Source organism: Dendrobates tinctorius, unplaced genomic scaffold (assembly GCF_039654945.1).
Source record: "Dendrobates tinctorius isolate UK_male_01 unplaced genomic scaffold, ASM3965494v1 ptg000036l, whole genome shotgun sequence".
Lineage (NCBI taxonomy): Eukaryota > Metazoa > Chordata > Amphibia > Anura > Dendrobatidae > Dendrobates > Dendrobates tinctorius.
Window position 1 is genome coordinate 19,427,263 of NW_027361704.1, and position 21,073 is coordinate 19,448,335.

A 21,073-nucleotide genomic window follows, 5' to 3' on the forward strand; every position below is an offset into this window, starting at 1 on the left:
TATCTCCAGACACTGTCACATGTGCTCAGTGTGAACCTGCTTTCATCTTCGAAGAGCAAAGGACGCCAGTGGCGAATTTGCCAATCTTGGTGTTCTGTGGCAAATGCCAAGCGTCCTGCACGGTGTTGGGCTGTGAGCACAACCCCCATCTGTGGACGTCGGGCACACAGACCATCCTCATGGAGTCGGTTTCTAACTGTTTGTGCAGACACATGCACATTTGTGGCCTGCTGGAGGTCCTTTTACAGGTCTTCATAGGTTAATGTCATACTTTCTTTCACCGGTCCCCCTACATTCATCTTTTAAAGAAAAAAAAAAAAAAAAAAGTGGGGGGGAGGAAATGGAAACTCCATCTTTAAGAAATGCCTAAGAGACACTTTTGGAATATAATAGTTCATAATACAGATAATGAACACCTATGGACAAGGGGAAGCGCTTTGTTACGGTTTTAGAGCAATGGAGTGTTTCCAACATTTACTGTACAGTTTGCAGTAGCTTGAAGCCTGATTAATGCGCAGTTAAATAATTAAAAATGAACAAACCCATCATAAATAAATGAACTAAACTTTATTTTGTAGTAGTTTATTTTATTTGTAGAAGAGAAATCAGGTTTCTGGATTTATAATACATTTTCAAGCCTTTTTAAGAGTTATGAAATGTGCTTGAACAAACAATATAAATTAGAATTATAAAAAGGCAGGGGACAGATGAAAGTTAAAAGAATAATTTGCTGGTTACCTGGCAAAGCTTTCATAATCTAAAATCGGTTAGTATAAAGTTTTAGCAACAGTGACATTTGCCATGAGAGATTGGATTTTCTCATTTCGAAAACTACATTTGTCATTGCCAAAAGGACCGCAGAGTCAGAAATGGTCACCATAACAAAATCCGGTTATGGCATTCTATTCATATATCAAGAGACTATGCGTCACTGAAGGATAGGATAAAGTAATTAAGGCGTCTCTCCAATGAGATGTACTGGGGTCACGCAGTTCTGAAGGATATGTATCAAACTTATCAAATAGAGCGGCTATATAATATTGGAGACAACTATTATGAGGACAGAAAGCTCTGAAGTACCCAAGGGCCATTGATACATAACACCATATAGATTGTCTTGGCAGTGTTAGCAGGAAAAAAAAAGGTTACTGATTTGGCGTTCGACTTTAGAAAATACCAATATATAAAAGAGTAAAATTTACCATTATCTAATTGAATCAGCCAAAGCACAAGGAAATATAAGAAGTAAACTGGTGGTGTATAAAGTGATTCAGCAATCCACCCATAAAACCAATGCAGAATACCATTGGACCTCACACTACAGCTTGAAAATATAAAGACTTTGCTTAGTTTTGCGTTTAATAGTGTAGACCATGGTTTAATCTAAATCTCATAAAAAATACTTTCCGAAAAGACAATTTTAAAGTGAATCTGTTACCAGATTTCACAAGGCAAACTACACACATTGTTAAACAGATCTCGAGACCTGATAAGGCTGGTGTACTCTGAAGATTCACATCAGAATGGCTACATGTATAAACCTGATATTAAGATGAACATTTCAATATAAGGCGGTAAACTTTCAAAAAGGATTTTGGCAGATTTTCAAAGCAAATGCACCAGCCTCATTAGGGATAACATATCAATTTAATTATGCAAACAGTCTTGTGTTGTGAAACTTGGTGAAAGTCAGCTAAAATCTAATATTTGCCCTAATGTATTGCTGCTGTCATAATGATTAATACAGATACAACTCTCTGAAGATAGAAAAGTGAACAATGCAAAATATCACTTGTACGTCACATATACTTATATGCTGTCCATAACTTTAAATTCACTGAGCGCCTGCACAGGATTGACAAGTTTCTTCTGAGATGCACGTTTTATTTTGGTTTGAGTCTCGTCCTGTTTTTCTCTCTTGACCAGGGGCTTTTTCTCTGGAGCTTTCATCTTCCAAGAAACTGCAGGCAGATTTAAGGATGCCATACCTTGAGATTTCTGGTACTTGGTGGAGGCCACGTAAGATGCCTTAACTGTTTGCACAACAGCATTCATCAAATTCTTGGCAGCTTGAATAAGGGACATGGCACTATCAACCTAAAATGTGAGAGCAGTTGTAACGGTCATGTCAACACGGTAAAGGTCTTCTAAACATCTGCATTGTATTGTTAAACTGCAATTATCTCAGGCAAATCACTTATATTACCATTACTAATATCCACAGATCATTAGCATCTGTATCCAAAAATCAAATAAATCTGGAATGCTACAACAGCGACATCATGTGGAGGGAATCCATGATGGAATCACTACTGTGAAAGCAGTACTATCACAAATAATGCCACATTAAGCCCTTTTGGGTTTTGTACTTTTGGTTTTTGCTCCCTTACTTCCAAGAGCCATAACCTTTTTTTATCAATAATAATAATAACCGCAAAAAGGTTTTTTTCTGTAGTTTGAACTCCCTCACAACATCCGCCATCCATGCACAGTGCAAGTCTGAAGCGAGTATAAGAGTGCGAGCCCGCCCCATACCGGGCAGATCATGGCTGTGTGTTACAACCAGAGCCTGCCTCTAACAATCACGGGTGGAGTGAAATTTAACACACACCAGCATGGGGAGGAGTCATTCCATGTTCCCATCAGCGAGCCCATGACACGATCACGGGGCGCCGATTGGTTTCTATGAGCTCCTATGAAACCCTGCCTGTGGTCGGGCTTCAAGGGGAGACTGTGATTGTTACTATATGCAGCAACACTGTGGCATCACTGTGTGTAGCAGAAACAGTCAAACGCAGCTTCATGCCAACAGTATAAAAAAAAATAAAGTATTTTAAAAAATATGAACATAAAAAAATGTTCAAATCACCCCCTTATGCCTTATCTAATGTCTAAAGCTCAAAGTGTGTATGTATGTATCTATGTATGTATGTGTGTATGTATGTATGTGTGTATGTATTTATGTGTGTATGTACGGGATTGGCATCCGCACCGTCGCAGCTACAGCCGCAAAATTTGGCACAGTCACACGTCTGGACCCCGAGAGCGTCCTAAGCTGTGTTGTGAGGTGAAATTTTAACCCCGCGCGTTCCAATTCACCAAACAAATTTGCCCCTATCTACATACTGGGGAAAAAGTGTGTGCGCGTCAAGCCCCGCCCCTCATTATGATGTCATAATGCCCCTATTTGCATACTGGGGAAACTGTGTGCGTATCAAGCCCGCCCCTCATTATGATGTCACAATGGTTGACGATGGAATGGAGGATGTGTGATGGGTATATGGGCACTGAACTATGGGATGGTGGATATGTACGACGGGTATATGGGCACGGGACTATGGGATGGAGGATGTGTGATGGGTAAATGGGCACTGGACTATGGGTTGGAGGATATGTATGACGGGTATATGGGCACGGGACTATGGAATGGACGATATTTATCACCGGTATATGGGCATGGGACTATGGAATGGACGATATTTATGACCGGTATATGGGCATGGGACTATGGGATGGAGGATGTGTGATTGGTATATGGGCATGGGACTATGGGATGGAGGATGTGTGATGGGTATATGGGCTGTCGGGATCCCTCAGATTACTCTTTCATCTGAAGGACCGATGTTCTTGGGTGTGAAGCATCATATGTCTCTAATTAAATCAGCTCCGTGGAGAAGAACTACACAGACACCAGCTGTATGGTACAACTCAGGATGCCTCCAAGACGCCTCTGGCTTATCAGTTAGGCTTCCGTCTTTTATAGTAAAGAATTTAAACATTTTACAGACATGCGCAGTACAAATGATTTTACAACTTGTTTTAGACAAAGAAAGTCATTTAGGCGAAAAAGCAGAGGTATTTGACCTTGGTTCACAAGGGAGATGTCTGAGACATCTCCTCGAAGAACAGATAAGGTTTTAAACAAGAGAATGCAACATAGACAGAACTCAATTTAACTCCTTCAGTTCCTATCAGGGCACTCGACTATGGGATGGAGGATATGTATTATGGGTATATGGGCACTTGACTATGGGATGGAGGATGTGTGATGGGTATATGGGCACTCGACTATGGGATGGAGGATGTGTGATGGGTATATGGGCACGGGACTATGGGATGGAGGATATGTATGATGGGTATATGGGCACTCGACTATGGGATAGCGAATATGTATGATGGGTATATGGGCATGGGACTATGGGATGGAGGATGTGTGATGGGTATATGGGCATGGGACTATGGGATGGAGGATGTGTGATGGGTATATGGGCATGGGACTATGGGATAGAGGATGTGTGATGGGTATATGGGCACGGGACTATGGGATGGAGGCTATGTATGACAGGTATATGGGCACGGAACTATGGGATGGAGGATATGTATGATGGATATATGAACATGGGACTATGGGATGGAGGATATGTATGATGGGTATATGGGCATTGGACTATGAGATGAAGGATGTGTGATGGGTATATGGGCACTCGACTATGGGATGGCAAATATGTATGATGGGTATATGGGCATGGGACTATGGGATGGCGAATATGTATGATGGGTATATGGGCATGGGACTATGGGATGGAGGATGTGTGATGGGTATATGGGCACTCGACTATGGGATGAAGAATATGTATGATGGGTATATGGGCACGGGCCTATGGGATCGTGTATATGTATGATGGGTATATGGGCACGAGACTATGGGATGGAGGATAATTATAATTTGCTATAACTAGCCACAGTTAGTTACTCTTCAGCTAGTTCAAAATAAAGTAAAAACTATCAGAACTGTGTATTTTTTTCAAAATTCTCATCATGTGGAAATTTTTTCCTATTTTCTAGTACACTATGTGGTAAAAAGAATGGTATAATTCAAAAGTACTACTTGTCCCGCAAAAAAACAAGCCCTCAGATCTATGTGGACAGAAAAAATGGCTCTGGGTAGAAGGGGAGAAAAAACAAAAATCTCAAATTGTCCATATAGTGAAGGGGTTAAATGGCACTATTTATTTTACAGAAAAATCAAGGGGAAAAAGTGTAATTGCGGTGAAGAGGCAAGTGGGAGGTGAGTGGGGGAAGAAAAAGAAAAAGAAACAATACCACCATTGTTTTTGGATTTTGTTTTAACACTGTTGACCTATCAATTTAAAATCTAAAAAAAAATAAAAAATTGATTGATTTGTGTGGCCATTTTCTGGGCCCCATAACTTTTATTTTTCTGCTCAATAAGCTGTGTGATGGCTTTTGATGGTCTTTGAAGGTGCATATGACGCTTCCATTGCGGTTTATTCCTTTTTTTGTGGTTTAGTATTGAAAATAGTTGAAGGTTTTCTTTTAGCTTTATGTTTATATCATGGGTTAAATAATTTTACATTTTGATAGACTTTACAGATGCAGCAATATTGAATATTTATTTCATGTCCAATTCTAATGGAGGTAAACGGCTATAATTTGTATATATGTATTTGAAAAAATTTTTTCTGATCACTTTTTCTATATACATAAAATACAGCTGTGTGAAAGTGATGGGTGCCCATATAACGGCCCAACATGACCTCATGCCTTGATACAATTTTTAGATTTGTAAGTAACTGTGGTATCATCACAGTAGCACGTGCCATCTTATCTGTCAGTAATGTAACAATCTGTCTTCACTGAATACAGATTTTACATGGGAATTGAGAATTTTGCAATTGAAAGATCATTTCAGAAGAAGGAAGCAGATTTCTCTGACAAGATATATTACAAAGGTTTTTATTTTTATGTGTGCTATTGATTTATGCAATAGGAATTTAAAAAATGTTACAATTGAAGTAATTTGGCTCTTGTCGCGGCTTTTACAGGCGCACAGCTGGTATTTGCTGGTCATGGTGAAGGTTCACCTCCTAAGTCTGCTCCATGGTCCTACACCATACATTCCCTGCCGAAGTTATCCAAATATGAACTAGTAGCAGGACACGTGTAAATAATTACTTACATACACTACTAACCTACAGTATGCTTACCATTGAACTTTGTGTAGAAAAAAAATGTTAATATAATACATTGCAGGAAAAAAATGCTTTTTACTTACTCCAGAGACAACCAATTCACCCCCAAGATTCTGAACTTCAGCTTTAACTTTACTGCAAATATTCAGCTGGTGACAATATAGAGCGATGCGCTGCAGATATGCCAGAAGATCCTGCTTACAAGTTGAATCTGGGCACTAGGAAATAAAATGAATGTTATGGTGAGCACATCGAATACATACTAAACAGATAAACAGTCAATGGGCTAATTACATCAAGACCAACATTGTTCATCTTGATGGGCTGGAGTCCAGCACTTCTTTTTCAATCGGATCATTTTTCATTGTGAAAAATATCAAAATACAGTGCCTTGCGAAAGTATTTGGCCCCCTGGAACTTATCAACCTTTTCCCACATATCATGCTTCCAACATAAAGATACCAAATGTAAATTTTTTGGTGAAGAATCAACAAGTGGGACACAATTGTGAAGTTCAACTAAATTTATTGGTTATTTAAAATTTTGGTGGAAATTCAAAAACTGAAAAGTGTTGCGTGCAAAATTATTCGGCCCCTTTAACTTAATACTTTGTTGCGCCACCTTTTGCTGCGATTACAGCTGCAAGTTGCTTGGAGTATGTCTCTATCAGTTTTGTACATCGAGAAACTGAAATTCTTGCCCATTCTTCCTTGGCAAACAGCTCGAGCTCAGTGAGGTTTGATGGAGATCGTTTGTGAAAGAGCAGTTTTCATCTCTTTCCACAGATTCTCGATTGGATTCAGGTCTGGACTTTGACTTGGCCATTCTAACACCTGGATAGGTTTATTTGTGAACCATTCCATTGTAGATTTAGCTTTATGTTTGGGATCATTGCCTTGTTGGAAGACAAATCTCCGTCCCAGTCTCAGGTCTTTTGCAGTCTCCAACAGGTTTTCTTCAAGAATGGTCCTGTATTTGGCTCCATCCATCTTCCCATCAATTTTAACCATCTTCCCTGTCCCTGCTGAAGAAAAGCAGGCCCAAAACATGATGCTGCCACCACCATGTTTGAGAGTGGGGATGGTGTGTTTAGGGTGATGAGCTGTGTTGCCTTTACACCAAACATATAATTTGGCATTGTTGCCAAAAAGTGTCATCTGACCAGAGCACTTTCTTCCACATTTTTGGTGTGTCTCCCAGGTGGCTTGTTGCAAACTTTAAATACACTTTTTATGGATATCTTTGAGAAATAGCTTTCTTCTTTCCACTCTTCCACAAAAGCCAGATTTGTGCAGTATATGACTAATTGTTGTCCTATGGACAGACTGTCCCACCTCAGCTGTAGATCTCTGCAGTTCATCCAGTGTGATCATGGGCCTCTAGGCTGCATCTCTTATCAGTCTTCTCCTTGTTTGAGATGAAAGTTTAGAGGGACAGCCGGGTCTTGGTAGATTTGCAGTGGTATGATACTACTTCCATTTCAATATGATCACTTGCACAGTGCTCCTTGGGATGTTTAAAGTTTTGGAAATCATTTTGTATCCAAATCCAGCTTTAAACTTCTCCACAACAGTATCACGGACCTACCTGTTGTGTTCCTTGGTCTTCATGATGCTCTCTGTGGTTCAAACAGAACCCTGAGACTATCACAGAGCAGGTGCATTTATATGGAGACTTAATTACACACAGGTGGATTATATTTATCATCATTAGTCATTTATGACAACATTGGATCATTCAGAGATCCATAATGAACTTCTGGAGTGACTTTGCTGCACTGAAAGTAAAGGGGCCGAATAATATTGCACGCCCCACTTTTCAGTTTTTGAATTTCCTCAAAAATTTAAAATAACCAATAAATTTCGTTCAACTTCACAATTGTGTCCTAATTGTTGTTGATTCTTCACCAAAAATTTACATTTGGTATCTTTATGTTTGAAGCATGATATGTGGGAAAAGGTTGAAAAGGTTCCAAGGGGCCGAATACTTTCGCAAGGCACTGTACATTCACATTTTAATTTTGTTTTTAGAAATAATCAAAAAACAAATAAAACAAACACAAATAAAAAACAGACGTCATTACGAACCAAATAAAGAGTCCGGCACTTCTGATTCATGAAGATATGAATCAGCAGCACTGGATGAGTGGTGTTCACCTCTGTGAATGCCTCGCCACACATCCTAATCCAGTCCCTGCTGAAGAAAGATTTGTGGCATAGTGAATGCTACCACTTCTCATGAATTTGACAAGTAGCGGTTGCTACACTCTCATCCCAGCTGGGTGAAAATTGTGTGAGATTGCCAAAAGTCACAGAATTTAAGCAAAGCCGCCAGTTGCGCTAAAAATTATGCAACTCTTCAGAGCTTTTCAACCCTTTCATGCCAGAGACTGTTATTGCCTTTGTGACCGGGCCAATTTTTTCAATTCTGATCAGTGTCACTTTATGAAGTCATAGCTCAAACACTTCAACGGATCCCGGTGATTCTGAGAATGTTTTCTCGTGACATATTGTACTTTATGATAGTGTTAACATTTCTTTGATATAACTTGCTTTTATTTGTGGAAAAAAAACAGAAATTTGGCAAAAATCTTGAAAATTTCGCATTTTTCAAACTTTTACTTTTTATGCCCTTAAACGAGAGTCATATCGCACAAAATAGTTAATAAATAACATTTCCCACATGTCTACTTTACAAAAACTTAATTTCAGCTCACCCAGTTGCTATATGCTCATCCACCTGGGGCTCAGACATCGGCCCTCGCCCTGGCTTCACATCAAGGATAATAGAAAAAAAATGGAGTCCGGCTCAACAGGACTGGATTTTCATTTTCTCTTTATTTTTCAAAAGAAATTATAGTGCATACAAAAGAAAATTGTCATGGTCGACATGACCCAGTTGACGCGTTTCGACTTCACTAAGCAGTTTTACTCATGACTGCTTAGTGCAGTCGAAACGCGTCGACTGGGTCATGTCAAACATGAAATTGTTCTTTTGTATGCACTATAATTTCTTTTGAAAAATAAAACGAAAAGGAAAATCCAGTCCTCTTGAGCCGAACTCCAATTTTTTCTATTATCCTTCATGTCTACTTTACATCAGAACAATTTTGCAAACATAATTTTCTTTTGATTGGAAGTTATAAGGGTTAAAAGTTGACCAGCGATTTCTCATTTTTACAACAAAATTTGAAAACCATTTTTTTTAGGGACCACCTCACACTTGAAGTGACTGAGGGGCCTATATGACAGAAAATACCCAAAAACGACATCAACCTAAAAACTGCAACCTTCATGGTACTCAAAACCACATTCAAAAAGTTTGTTAACCCTTCAGGTGCTTCACAGGAATTGTTGAAATGTGGAAGGAAAACAAACATTTACTTTTCTGTCACAAAAACTTTCCTTTAGACCTATTTTTTTTTTTACTTTCGCAAGGGTAACAGGAGAAAATGGATCATACATTTTGTTGTGCAATTTCTCCAGAGCATGCAGATACCCCATATGTGGGGGGAAAACAACTGTTTGGGCGCAGAGCAAGGCTTGGAAGGGAAGGAGCGCCAATTGACTTTTGGAATGCAAAATTTGATGGAGTAATTAGCGGATACCATGTCACATTTGATGTGCTCCTGATGTGCCTAAACAGTGGAAACCCTTCACAAGTTACACCATTTTGGAAACTAAACCCATTATAGAACTTATTTAGATGTGTATTCAGCACCTCCAACTCACAGGTGCTTTGCAGACGTTTAAAGCAAAAAGGAGATTTTTGTGTACTCACCGTAAAATCTCTTTCTCTTAGCCTTTAATTGGGGGACAAAGAACCATGGTTGTTATGCTGCTGTCCACTAGGAGGCGACACTATGCATAATCTGAAAAAGATTAACTATGGCTCCTCCTCTGCAGTATACACCCCTGGACGGCGTCAGCCTTCTCCAGTTTTGTGCAAAAGCATTAGGAGGAACGGAACAATAACATAACCATGCCTGTAAGAGGGCTACATGTACGAGCTCAAAGAACAATATGAGAACTTAACCGTAACAACGGCCCGTAAGGGCAACAGGGTGGGAGCTGTGTCCCCCAATTAGAGGCTAAGAGAAAGAGATTTTACGGTGAGTACACAAAAATCTCCTTTACTATGTCGCCTCATTGGGGGACATCCCAAAGCAGTCCCTGGGTGGGAAGCAATGGACGAATATTGTGCTAGCAGGTCCCTAAACTTGGGGCACTGCCGCCTGCAAAACCCGTCTACCCAGGCTCGCATCCGCTGAGGACTGGGTATGAACACTGTAGTGTTTCGTAAACATGTGCAGACTAGTCCAAGTGGCCTCCTTACACACTTCTTGTGCCGAATGGCCCAGGAGGCCCCTACTGCCCGCGTAGAGTGTGCCGTGGTACCGGCCGGAAGAGGGGAACAGTTAAGTCGGTAGGCCTGATGTATGGTGGACTTGATCCACCTGGCAAGGGTAGCCTTGGAAGCCGGCAGTCCCTTGCGATCGCCTTCCGGAAGAATGAAGAGGGAATCAGACTTCCGGAAGGGAGCAGTCCTGGACACGTAAATCCGCAATGCTCTGACGAGGTCAAGCGTATGCAGAGCCTTCTCCACTCTATGAACTGGAACCGGGCAAAGGGATGGCAGTGAAATTTCCTCACTGAGGTGGAAGTTGGACACAACCTTTGGAAGGAAGGATGGTATTGTACGGAGAACCACCTTGTCCTGGTGAAAGGCTAGGAAAGGCCGTCTGCAGGAAAGTGCTGACAATTCCGACACTCTGCTTAACGAGGTGATTGCCACTAGAAAAACCACTTTCTGTGACAGAATGCAGAGTGGAACTTCTTTAAGGGGTTCGAAGGGTGGTGCCTGCAATGCTGTCAGGACTAGATTGAGGTCCCATGTGTCCAGCGGACGTTTGTAGGGAGGAACCAATCGGGAAACTCCCTGGAGGAAATTCCTTACTTGCGGTTTGGTAGCAATGCACCTTTGAAAAAGGACTGAAAGCGCTGACACCTGACTCTTAAGCGAGCCTAGGGATAGCTTGGCATCTAGACCCGATTGAAGAAAACCTAGGACCTTCGGGAGAGAATAAGGGAGTGGGACTTGTCCATGAGATACGCACCAGGAAAAGAAAGCTCTCCAGGTACGATAATACATCTTGGCGGAGGCTGGCTTCCTTCCCCTGATCATGGTCGCAATGACTTCCGGTGAAAACCCTGCCTGGGTTAGAATCCAGGTTTTAAGGGCCATGCCGTCAAACTGAGAGCCCCTGAATTCTGATGGTAGAACGGACCTTGAAACAGAAGGTCGTGACGGTCGGGTAGACGCCAGGGGGCCTCTGCTGTAAGTTGAATGATGTTGGCGTACCATGTACGTCTGGGCCAATCTGGCACGATGAGGATGGTTGGAACTCCCTCTTGTTTGATCTTCCTCACGACCCTGGGGATCAGGGGGAGGGGTGGAAAAATGTACAGGAGTTGGAACTGGGACCAGGCCTGGACCAGGGCATCCGCTCCCAGCGACCGCGGGTCGTGTGTCCTGGCCATGAAATTGGAGACCTTGGTATTGAGATGGGATGCCATTAGGTCCACATCCGGGGTTCCCCAGCGTTGACAGATCTGGTAAAAAAAATCTTGGGATGGAGAGACCACTCCCCCGAGTCCATTCCTTGCCTGCTGAGGAAGTCGGCTTCCCAGTTTCCTACACCCGGAATGTGGTCCGCAGAGAGTACCGACCTCGTGTCTTCCGCCCAGTGGAGGATATGTGCCACTTCTCTCATCGCCTGGGCGCTGCGGGTCCCGCCTTGGTGATTCACATATGCCACAGTCGTGGCATTGTCCGACTGTATCCATATGTGCGAGGCTGCAAGCAGGTGATGAAAGACTTTCAGTGCCAGGAAGATGGCCCGGATTTCCAGGACATTGATGGGCAAGGTCGCTTCCCTTGGTGTGGTGACCACTTGCCTTGTGCCCTGTGATGTAGGTCCCCCCAGCCTGTCAGGCTTGCATGTGTAGTCAGGATCTTCCATTGACCTGAGAGAAAGAGTTTTCCCCGTGCAAGCGAGGTTGGCTTGAGCCACCAATGCAGGGACCTCCTGGTTGACGACGTCAACCGGAAGTCCCTGTCGAGGGAGAAGGGATTCCTGTCCCAAGATCTGAGTATGGCTAGTTGATGAGGCCTGAGGTGAAACTGGGCAAATGGCACTGCCTCTATTGCTGCTGCCATCCTGCCGAGGACTCTCAAAGCAAACCGGAGAGATTGGGGAGGACTGCGGAGAAGTGTACGAACTTCCAGACGGATGGCTAGTGTCTTGTCCTTGGGAAGGAGCACCAGGCCCCTGGAGGTGTCGAATAGCATTCCCAGGAAGGTTAGAGTCTGACTCGGGGTGGTAGTCGATTTTTGTAGGTTGAATAACCATCCCAGACGACTCAGTGTGTCTATTGTGATTGAGACACTGACCTCGCAGTCCTTGAAGGTGGAAGACTTGATGAGGAGGTCGTCCAGGTACGGGACGACTAGAATGCCTCTTGAGTGCAGAACGTCCATGGTGGCTGCCATGACTTTGGTAAACGTTCCTGGAGCCGTGGCGAGTCCGAACGGAAGGGCAACAAACTGGTAGTGGTTTTGGTTTACCGCGAACCTGAGAAACCTTTGATGGGCGGGAGCAATTGGTATGTGCAGATATGCATCTTGTATGTCTATGGAAGCAAGGTATTCTCCCTGCTCCATGGATGCAAGGATGGACCGGAGGGACTCCATGCGGAAATGACTGACCCGTACATATTTGTTGAGCTGTTTTAGGTCTAGTATGAGCCGAACGATGCCTCCTTTCTTGGGAACTACGAACAGATTGGAGTAGAACCCTCGGAATCTTTCATTCGCGGGAACCAGTACCACGACTCCTGCTTGAAGGAGAGAGGAGACCGCTTGGTGGAAGGCGTTTGCCGCTATCCCCGCCAGACCTCTTGCTGATTCTAGGGCTGCGTGAAGCATGTAGTCTGCTACCACTGCTATCTGGACCGCTTGGTCCGAGAACCCGGCATTTGGAACTTGAAGACCCTCCTGTAGTTTGTTGGCCCAAGACAGGATGGCCTTGGCCGCCCAAACTGAAGCAAACGCAGGAGCCAGGGAGGCCCCTGCTGCTTCGAAAATGGAACAAGCCATGCGTTCTACTTGCCGGTCTGCTGCATCCATGAGGGTTGAGCTGTCTGGCAGAGAGAGTAAGGTCTGCGCTGCTAGTCTAGATACCGGGGGGGGGGGGGGTCCGCTTCAGGTGTATCTGTCCACTGTTTGGTGTCTTTCTGTGAGAAGGGGTACTTCGCTTCCAAATATTTGCGATTGGCAAATTTTTTCTCAGGCTGCGAAAACTGTTTAGTAAGTATCTTCTGAAACTCATGGTGATTAAGGAAGACCTTAGGTGGTTTCTGAACACTTTCGAAACAAATCTTATGTTCTGGGGCTTCCAGGACTGGCTCTGAAATTTCCAGCACCCGATGAATGGCAGAGACTATGTCCTCAACTAGCGCTGTATTGCTAGGGGGGGAAGGTACCACTGACCTCTCCGTTTCATTGTCTGAGTCGGAGTCACAGATGCCTTCCGAATCCTGTGTATCGCTAAGGTGATCCCTGGTGGGCGACCTGGGGCGGGGGTCTTCTGTGGTGGGGGATCTCCGTGGTGAACTGCATTGTCTGTCTCTGACAGGGGACTGCCTAGGAGACCTGGAATGACGGTGTCTCTCCCTGGGGGGGGGGGTGACCTTGTGCTATAGGACGACTTAGGTGATCGTGACCTGTGGGTCCGCTTACGTCTGTGAGAGTTGGAAGCAGCATCTTCCTGAGACAAGCTGTCCATTTGCTGGGTAACGTTCATAGCTGGGACCCGACCCTGCAGAGCTTGCAGCAATGTGGCAGTTAAGTTATCTATGAACTGTGTCATAGACTGTGACATCTGAGTAGCCCATTCCGGCGTGATATCTGACACTAAAGCGTTGGTAGGGACTCCCTGGGGTTCTGACCCAGAGTTCTGGATGCAATCCCGGCAGTGCGGATACGTGCTGCCACTGGGGAGCGTGGCTTTGCAGGCTGTGCAGAATTCATAGAAACATTCCTGCCTGGTTCTCTTTCTTGAGCCCGGCAAAGTGCACAGAGGCTGGCTATCAGGGATCCTACAGGGGTGGCTACGCAGAGGGAACCCACAGAGAGCCTTATAGGAAGTATGGATTCACAGCTGAGTAAAGAGAACCCAGCAGTGAGCTTACCCCACCAGTGTGCCCCTAGGTCCAGCGCCGACAGATCCCAGTTCTGTGCCCCCCGGAGATTGCTGTGGTTCTCCTCTGCTGGAGGCGTCCGTTATCAGGATGTCTGCATCCAAAAAAATCGCCACCGGGACGCTGAGGAGAGGAAGGAGGGGGCGGAGAGCTGAAAAGGGCGCTCTGGGCTATGTAGAAACGCGCCCTTTCTGCCTCGATCCGCCCCTGCTATGACACTCTAGAGTGTCATTTTAGTCATCCGTGGGGCGGGCCGGGGGGGCGGGGAAAAGGCGGTGGCTTCAGCTAGGCCGAAGCCGCAGTCTCAAGTAGAGGTCTGATGCCCAGGAGGGCTCCAGAGCGGCGCGGTAGTCCGGGAAGGGGTCGGATTTGTACCAGACCCCCCCGGAATGGGCGACTGGCTAGTGGTGGGGGCAGCAGGGGTAGCGGTTCCTGTGTGGGGGGTCCCTGGAGCGCCACGGAGCCACTGCTGCTGCAGAGACAGGGGCGCATAAAGCCCTGTCTCTGCTGTGCCATGTCTGCCTGCACCCTCCCCCGGCCTCCACAGGATCCCACAGTTGGTCTGGGGTCCCTGGATGCTGCAGAGTGTTGCCTATTCTCCGACCCTACCTGAGGCATCTCCACCTAATGCCCCCTGTGGGGGATTAGGGAGGGTGCGTCTGTCACCGTCGGGGTCTTCATCCTCGCCTCAACCTCAACCCAGACCCCAAAGGGGTTGGGGAAGGAGTGGGGTCTCAACTTCGGACCAGTACCCGAGGGACTGGGGAAGGAGCGACATGGGGAATAGCCGTCTCCACTTCAACTGGGCACCCCTAAAAAGGGGTCCAAGGAAGGAGCCAGGCCGGGAGTCTCGCTGGAGACCCTCTTTTCTTCATCTGTATTTCCGGACGAAAAAAGGAAAAAAAACGGAAGAAAAAGGTGTGCTTCCTTGCGACACTAAGCAAAAACTGGAGAAGGCTGACGCCGTCCAGGGGTGTATACTGCAGAGGAGGAGCCATAGTTAATCTTTTTCAGATTATGCATAGTGTCGCCTCCTAGTGGACAGCAGCATAACACCCATGGTTCTGTGTCCCCCAATGAGGTGACAGAGTAATTTAATTTTTTCCAAATAAATCTATTTTAGCTCCATATTTTGTATTTTCTTAAGGGTAACAGGAGAAATTACTCAATACAATTTTTTGTGCAATTTCTCCTGAGTACGCGGATACCCCATATGTGGGGGAATGCTACTGTTTAGGTGCACGACAGGGCTTGGAAGGGAAGGAGCGTCATTTGACTTTTGGAATACACAATTGGCTTGAATCAATAGCCGACACCATGTCGCGTTTGGAGAGCCCCTGAGGTGGCTAAACAGTAGAAACACCCCCACAGATGACCCCATTTTGGAAACTAGACCCCTCAAGGACTCTTATCTAGGTGTGTGGTGAGCACCTTGAAACCTCAGGGGCTTAACAGAATTTTATAATGTTGAGCCGTGAAAATCAAAAAACATTCTCAACAAAAATGTTTCAGCCCAATTTTTTTTTACATTTTCACAATGGTAACAGGAGAAAAGGGATGCCAAAATTTGTTGTGCAATTTTTCCAAAGTACATAGGTGCCCCATATTTGTTAATAAGCGACTGCTTGGGTGCATGGTAGAGCTGTAAAGAGAATGAGCGCTATTTTGGTTGCAATAGGTTGCGGATACCATGTCACATTTGATGTGCCGCAGACATGCCACAACAGCAGAAACCCACACAGGTTATCTCATTTTGTAAACTATACCTCTCTAAGGAATTCATCTAGGGGAGTATGTTTAACCCTCAGGCAATTCAGAAACTTGGCTGAGCAAATTAAATATTATTTCCACTAAAATGGCGCTTTGACCCCAAGTTTGCAATTTTCTAAAGTGGTAATAGGAAAAAAACAAACAGTACAATTTGTTATGCAATTTCTCCTGAGTACATCAATACCCCATAAATGGTCGAAAACGACTTTTGAGGCACAGTGCAAAGCTCAAAAGCGAAGGAGCGCCATATTACAGTGCAGGTTTTGCTGCATTGGTTTGAGGGTGCCATGTCACATTGGCAGAGCCGATGAGGCTACAGACCAGCAGAATCCCCAGACCAACAGAATCCCCCGTAAGTGATCCCATTTTACAAACGACACCTCCTCAATGAGTTCATAAGTATAACCGAGGGTTGTGCTGCACAAGGGATAATGATGGCCCAAGTAGATACTCTATAGGAAATACCCCCCATATAATGCTGCACAAGGGTTATTGGTGGCCCAAGTAGATGCTCCATACATAAATCCGCCCCCATATATTGCTGCACAAGGGTTAATGGTGGCCCAAGTAGATGCTCCATACATAAATCCCCCCCATATATTGCTGCACAAGGGTTAATTGTGGCCCAAGTAGATGCTCCATACATAAATCCCCCCCATATATTGCTACACAAGGGTTAATGGTGGCCCAAGTAGATGCTCCATACATAAATCCCCCCATATATTGTTGCACAAGGGTTAATGGTGGCCCAAGTAGATACTCCATACATAAATCCCCCCCCCATATATTGCTGCACAAGGGTTAATGGTGGCCCAAGTAGATGCTCCATACATAAATACCCCCCATATGCTGTACAAGGGTTAATGGTGGCCCAAGTAGATGCTCCATACATAAATGCCCCCCATATGCTGCACAAGGGTTAATGGTGGCCCAAGTAGAAGCTCCATATGCTGCTGCCGCTTGCTGCTATATATAAAAAAAAACCAAAAAACAACATACTCACTTCTCCATCGCTGGGGGCCAGGTGCCGTGTAGCCGTTGGCTCAGGCCCCCGACACTGGCTATATTTACCGTTCCCTGCTCCACCGCTGTTTCCCAGGTCCTGTGCAGTGACGTTAGCAGAGGGCGCGCACTGACTACATCATCGCGCCCTCCGCTGAATGCCACAGCCAGAGGACCCGGAGACAGGGATGGAACGGGGACAGGTAAATATTGCTCTGCTCCCAGTCCTCCCCCGTCATACTCACCCCCCTCCTGGCGCACGGTCTCTTCAGCCCTGCTTCCCATGATCTCGGCGTCCCAGCTGTTCCTGCATTCGGCGGTCACGTGGTACCGCTCATTAAATATGCGCATATTCATGAGTTTAATGAGCGGTACCACGTGACCGCTGGATGCAGGAACAGCTGGAATGCGGAGATCATGGGGGAAGCAGGGGCTGAAGAGACCGTGCCAGGAGGGGGTGAGTATGGTCTCTGACACCCCCCACTCCCCCGCCGACCCCCGTATATGACTCTCGTATAAGCCGAGAGGGGGACTTTCAGCCCAAAAAAATGGTCTGAAAATCTCAGCTTATACACGAGTATATACGGTACATTTTTATCACAAGAAATAGTCTTAGCCCCAGATTTTACATTTTCACACTGGGAAATGGGTAAAAATGGTGCCAAAATGTGTTACACAATTTCTGCTGAATTTGGCAATATCCCATGTGTGTCTGTACAGTACCGCTTAGCCACACAGCAAGACTCGGGACGGAGCCCTATTTGACGCTTGGAAAACAAATTTGTGTCCGTAATCTATAGAGTCCCTAAATGCCAGAAAAGCAGAATCCCCCCCTCAAGTGACCCCAATTTGAAAATTAGACCCCTTTGGGAATTTATCCACAAGTGTAGTCATGGTTTTGACTCCATAAGTGTTTTCCAGAAACAGGCAGCAGTGGATGTTGCGGAGTGAAAATTGAAAACTGCAGCTGTAGTGACCAGTACGTTGCAGTCACCAGTAAGTTATGTCCAGCCTGTGCTTCTGGATACATGCACCCATAAATTAGGCGAGCTCTCATCACTACATAAATGCCAAACATGTGGATGATATATGTGGTTTAGGTACACTGTGGGGGGCTCAGAAGGGAGGGAGGAATTTAAATTTGGAAGTGCAGAATTTTTTTTAGGGGGTTGACTAGCCATAATGCTTTTCCAGAGCCTTTGTACTAGCGGTAATGTGGAAGCCCCTTATATTTCCGTTAACAGATGATGGACCTGAGTGAGGAATTGTTTTTTTTGTGGATTGAGTTGAAGCTTTTATTGGGAACATTTTACATAAGATTTGGAATTACAGTTATCCGGCGCTCTATGCTGAGCACTTCCTTTGGGGTTTCCATCTACTGTAAATCTGAGTGACGTGATTCAGATGAAATCCCCAAGGGATCTATTCACTATAATGAGGCAGCAGAGTTACGCTGGACTCTGTTCAGCGGTGTCCTTTTCAGAGGTGCACAAAACTGGCTGACTGCGCTTTTATGCATTACTTAAAAGACGGACACCGCCGGATCACAGGTCTTATGGCATCCACAGTGCCTCCATCTGCCTCATTATAGTGAATCTTCCGCCTGGGGTTCCGTCTGAAACACGTATTTCAGAGATTTACACGGAAATCCCGGTGTAAGAGCTCAATGCAGTGCTCAGGATAAATGTATGCCAAGCATTACAGCGATCTTTGGGAGGATGAATGAAAAAATCTACAGCAGGTGAAGAATTGGTTTTATTTATTTTTTTCCGCCGTTCCTCGTGCAGTATAAGTGAATAGGCAACTTTATTCTTTGGGTCGATGTGATTACAACGATACCAGATTTATATCGTTGTTTTTATGTTTGGCTGCTGTCACACACTAAAAGACGCTTTCTGCATCACTATATTTTGAGAGCTACAATTTTTCCATATTTCGGCTGACAGTCATGTGATGGCTTGTTTTTTTGCGGGTCGAGTTGATGTTTTTATTGGTACGATTTTCGGGCACATGACATTTTTTGATCGCTTTCTATTCTGATTTTTGGGAGACAGAATGATCAAACATCAGAAATTCAGGATTTTTCAATGCTTTTTTTTTTTTTTTTAAACCATTCCGCGTGTGGTAAAATTGGTAAGGCAGCTTTATTCTTCGGGTCAGTACGATTACAATGATACCACTTCTTGAATGTGGTTTTGAGCAGCTTGAGGTGTGCCGTTTTTAGAATGGTGTCACTTTTAACCCTTATAACTTCCTAACAAAAAAAAATATTGGTTCCAAAATTGTGCTGATGTAAAGTAGACATGTGGGAAAACAGGATTTTTGGATGCTTACCGTTACCCCTTCATTCGGGGACACAGGAACCATGGGTGTATGCTGCTGCCACTAGGAGGCTGACACTATGCACATAAAAAAAGTTAGCTCCTCCACTGCAGTATACACCCCACCGACTGGCACTAAGTTAGTTAGTGAGAAAGCAGGAGGAGAAGCAACAAGATAGAAACAACAAACAGACAATTCAACTGTAACAATAGCACACAGAAGAAAGAACAAGAGTTGCAAAACATGGGAGGGTGCTGTCCCCCCCCAATGAAGGCTCCGAGAAACAGATTTTACGGTAAACAACCAAAAATCCTGTTTTCTCTATCGCTTCATTGGGGAACACAGGAACCATGGGAAGTCCCAAAGCAGTCCCTGGGGAAAGAAACAGCAGAAAACTCCATTCAGGTCGGAGAACTAACCACTTCCGCATGCAAGATACTTCTGCCTAGGCTGGCGTCCGCCGAAGAGTAGGTATGGACCCTGTAAAATTTGGCAAACATGTGGATGGAAGACCAGGATGCCGCTTTGCAAAGTTGCAGGGCGGATGCTTCATGGTGTACCACCCAGGAGGCGCCAACTGCCCGGGTAGAGTGAGCCTTAATCCCAGGGGAAGGAACTCTGTTCTTAACCCGGTAAGCCTCCAAAATTGCAGTTCTGATCAAGCGAGCAATCGTAGCCTTGGAGGCTGGCAAGCCTCTTCGTGCACCATCTGGAATGACGAATAGGAGATCCGTCTTCCTAAAGGAGGCGGTCCTAGCCAGATAGATCCTCACTGCCCTGACCAGGTTCGATAATAGACCCTGAAAGAAGCTGGTTTCCTAGCCTGGATCATGGTGCGTATCACCCGATCGGAGAAACCAGACGCTCTCAGAACCAGTTTCAACAGCAATGCCGTCAAATTGAGCGACCGAGAACTCTGGTGGCAGATGGGTCCTTGTGACAGAAGATCTGGCCAGTCTGGAAGCCTCCAAGAGGCGTCCGCCACAAGATTGACAATCTCTGCGAACCAAGACATTCTGGGCCAATCCGGTGCGATCAGAATGACCAGCATCCCCTCCGCTTTGATGTTCTTCAACAGCCTGGGAAGAAGGGGAAGGGGGGAGGAAACAGGTAGGGAAGCACGAACTGCGACTAGGGAATGGCCAGAGCATCGGTGCCCACCGCGAGAGGGTTGCGGGACCTGGAGACGAACAGTGGAACCTTCCTGTACAGTCGGGACGCCATGAGGTCTACATCCGGAGTTCCCCATCAAAGGCAAATCTGACGGAAGACCTCTTGATACAGGGACCACTCTCCTACCGCGAGACCCTTGCGGCTGAGGAAATCTGCAGCCCAGTTGTCCACGCTGGGAATATGCACTGCGGATATTACCGGAACCGTCGCCTCTGCCCAGAGGAGGATCCTGGATACCTCAGCCATCGCCAGGATACTCTGGGTCCCTCCCTGGTGATTGATGTACGCCATAGCTGTGTCATTGTCCGACTGAATTCTGACTGGCAGACCCCTGAGAAGCCTTTCCCAGTGATGGAGGGACAGAAGGATGGCCCTTATCTCGAGAATGTTGATCGGTAGAGTGGACTCCTGCGCCAACCAACACCCTTGAACAGTCAGATGGCGAAAAACCGCCCCCCAGCCAAGAAGGCTGGCATCCATCGTCACCACCCGCAAATGGACGGGAAGGAAGGACCGGCCCTGAAGGACGAGGGGGTATGACAGCCACCAGTT

At 45.3% G+C, this 21,073-nt stretch overlaps 1 protein-coding gene across 1 annotated transcript in view; it reads right to left on the reverse strand.

Moving 5' to 3' along the window:
• Positions 1–566: 566 nt before the first annotated feature.
• The window catches only part of CTNNA1 (catenin alpha 1), a 143,737-nt gene continuing 123,230 nt past the window's right edge, over positions 567–21,073 (reverse strand). The window contains exons 17-18 of the mRNA XM_073573743.1: positions 6,077–6,211; positions 567–2,097 (exon numbers count right to left, since the gene is read on the reverse strand). Of these exons, the coding sequence (XP_073429844.1) occupies positions 1,810–2,097; positions 6,077–6,211 (423 nt within the window). The 3' untranslated portion in view covers positions 567–1,809. The remainder of the gene's footprint in view (positions 2,098–6,076; positions 6,212–21,073) is intronic.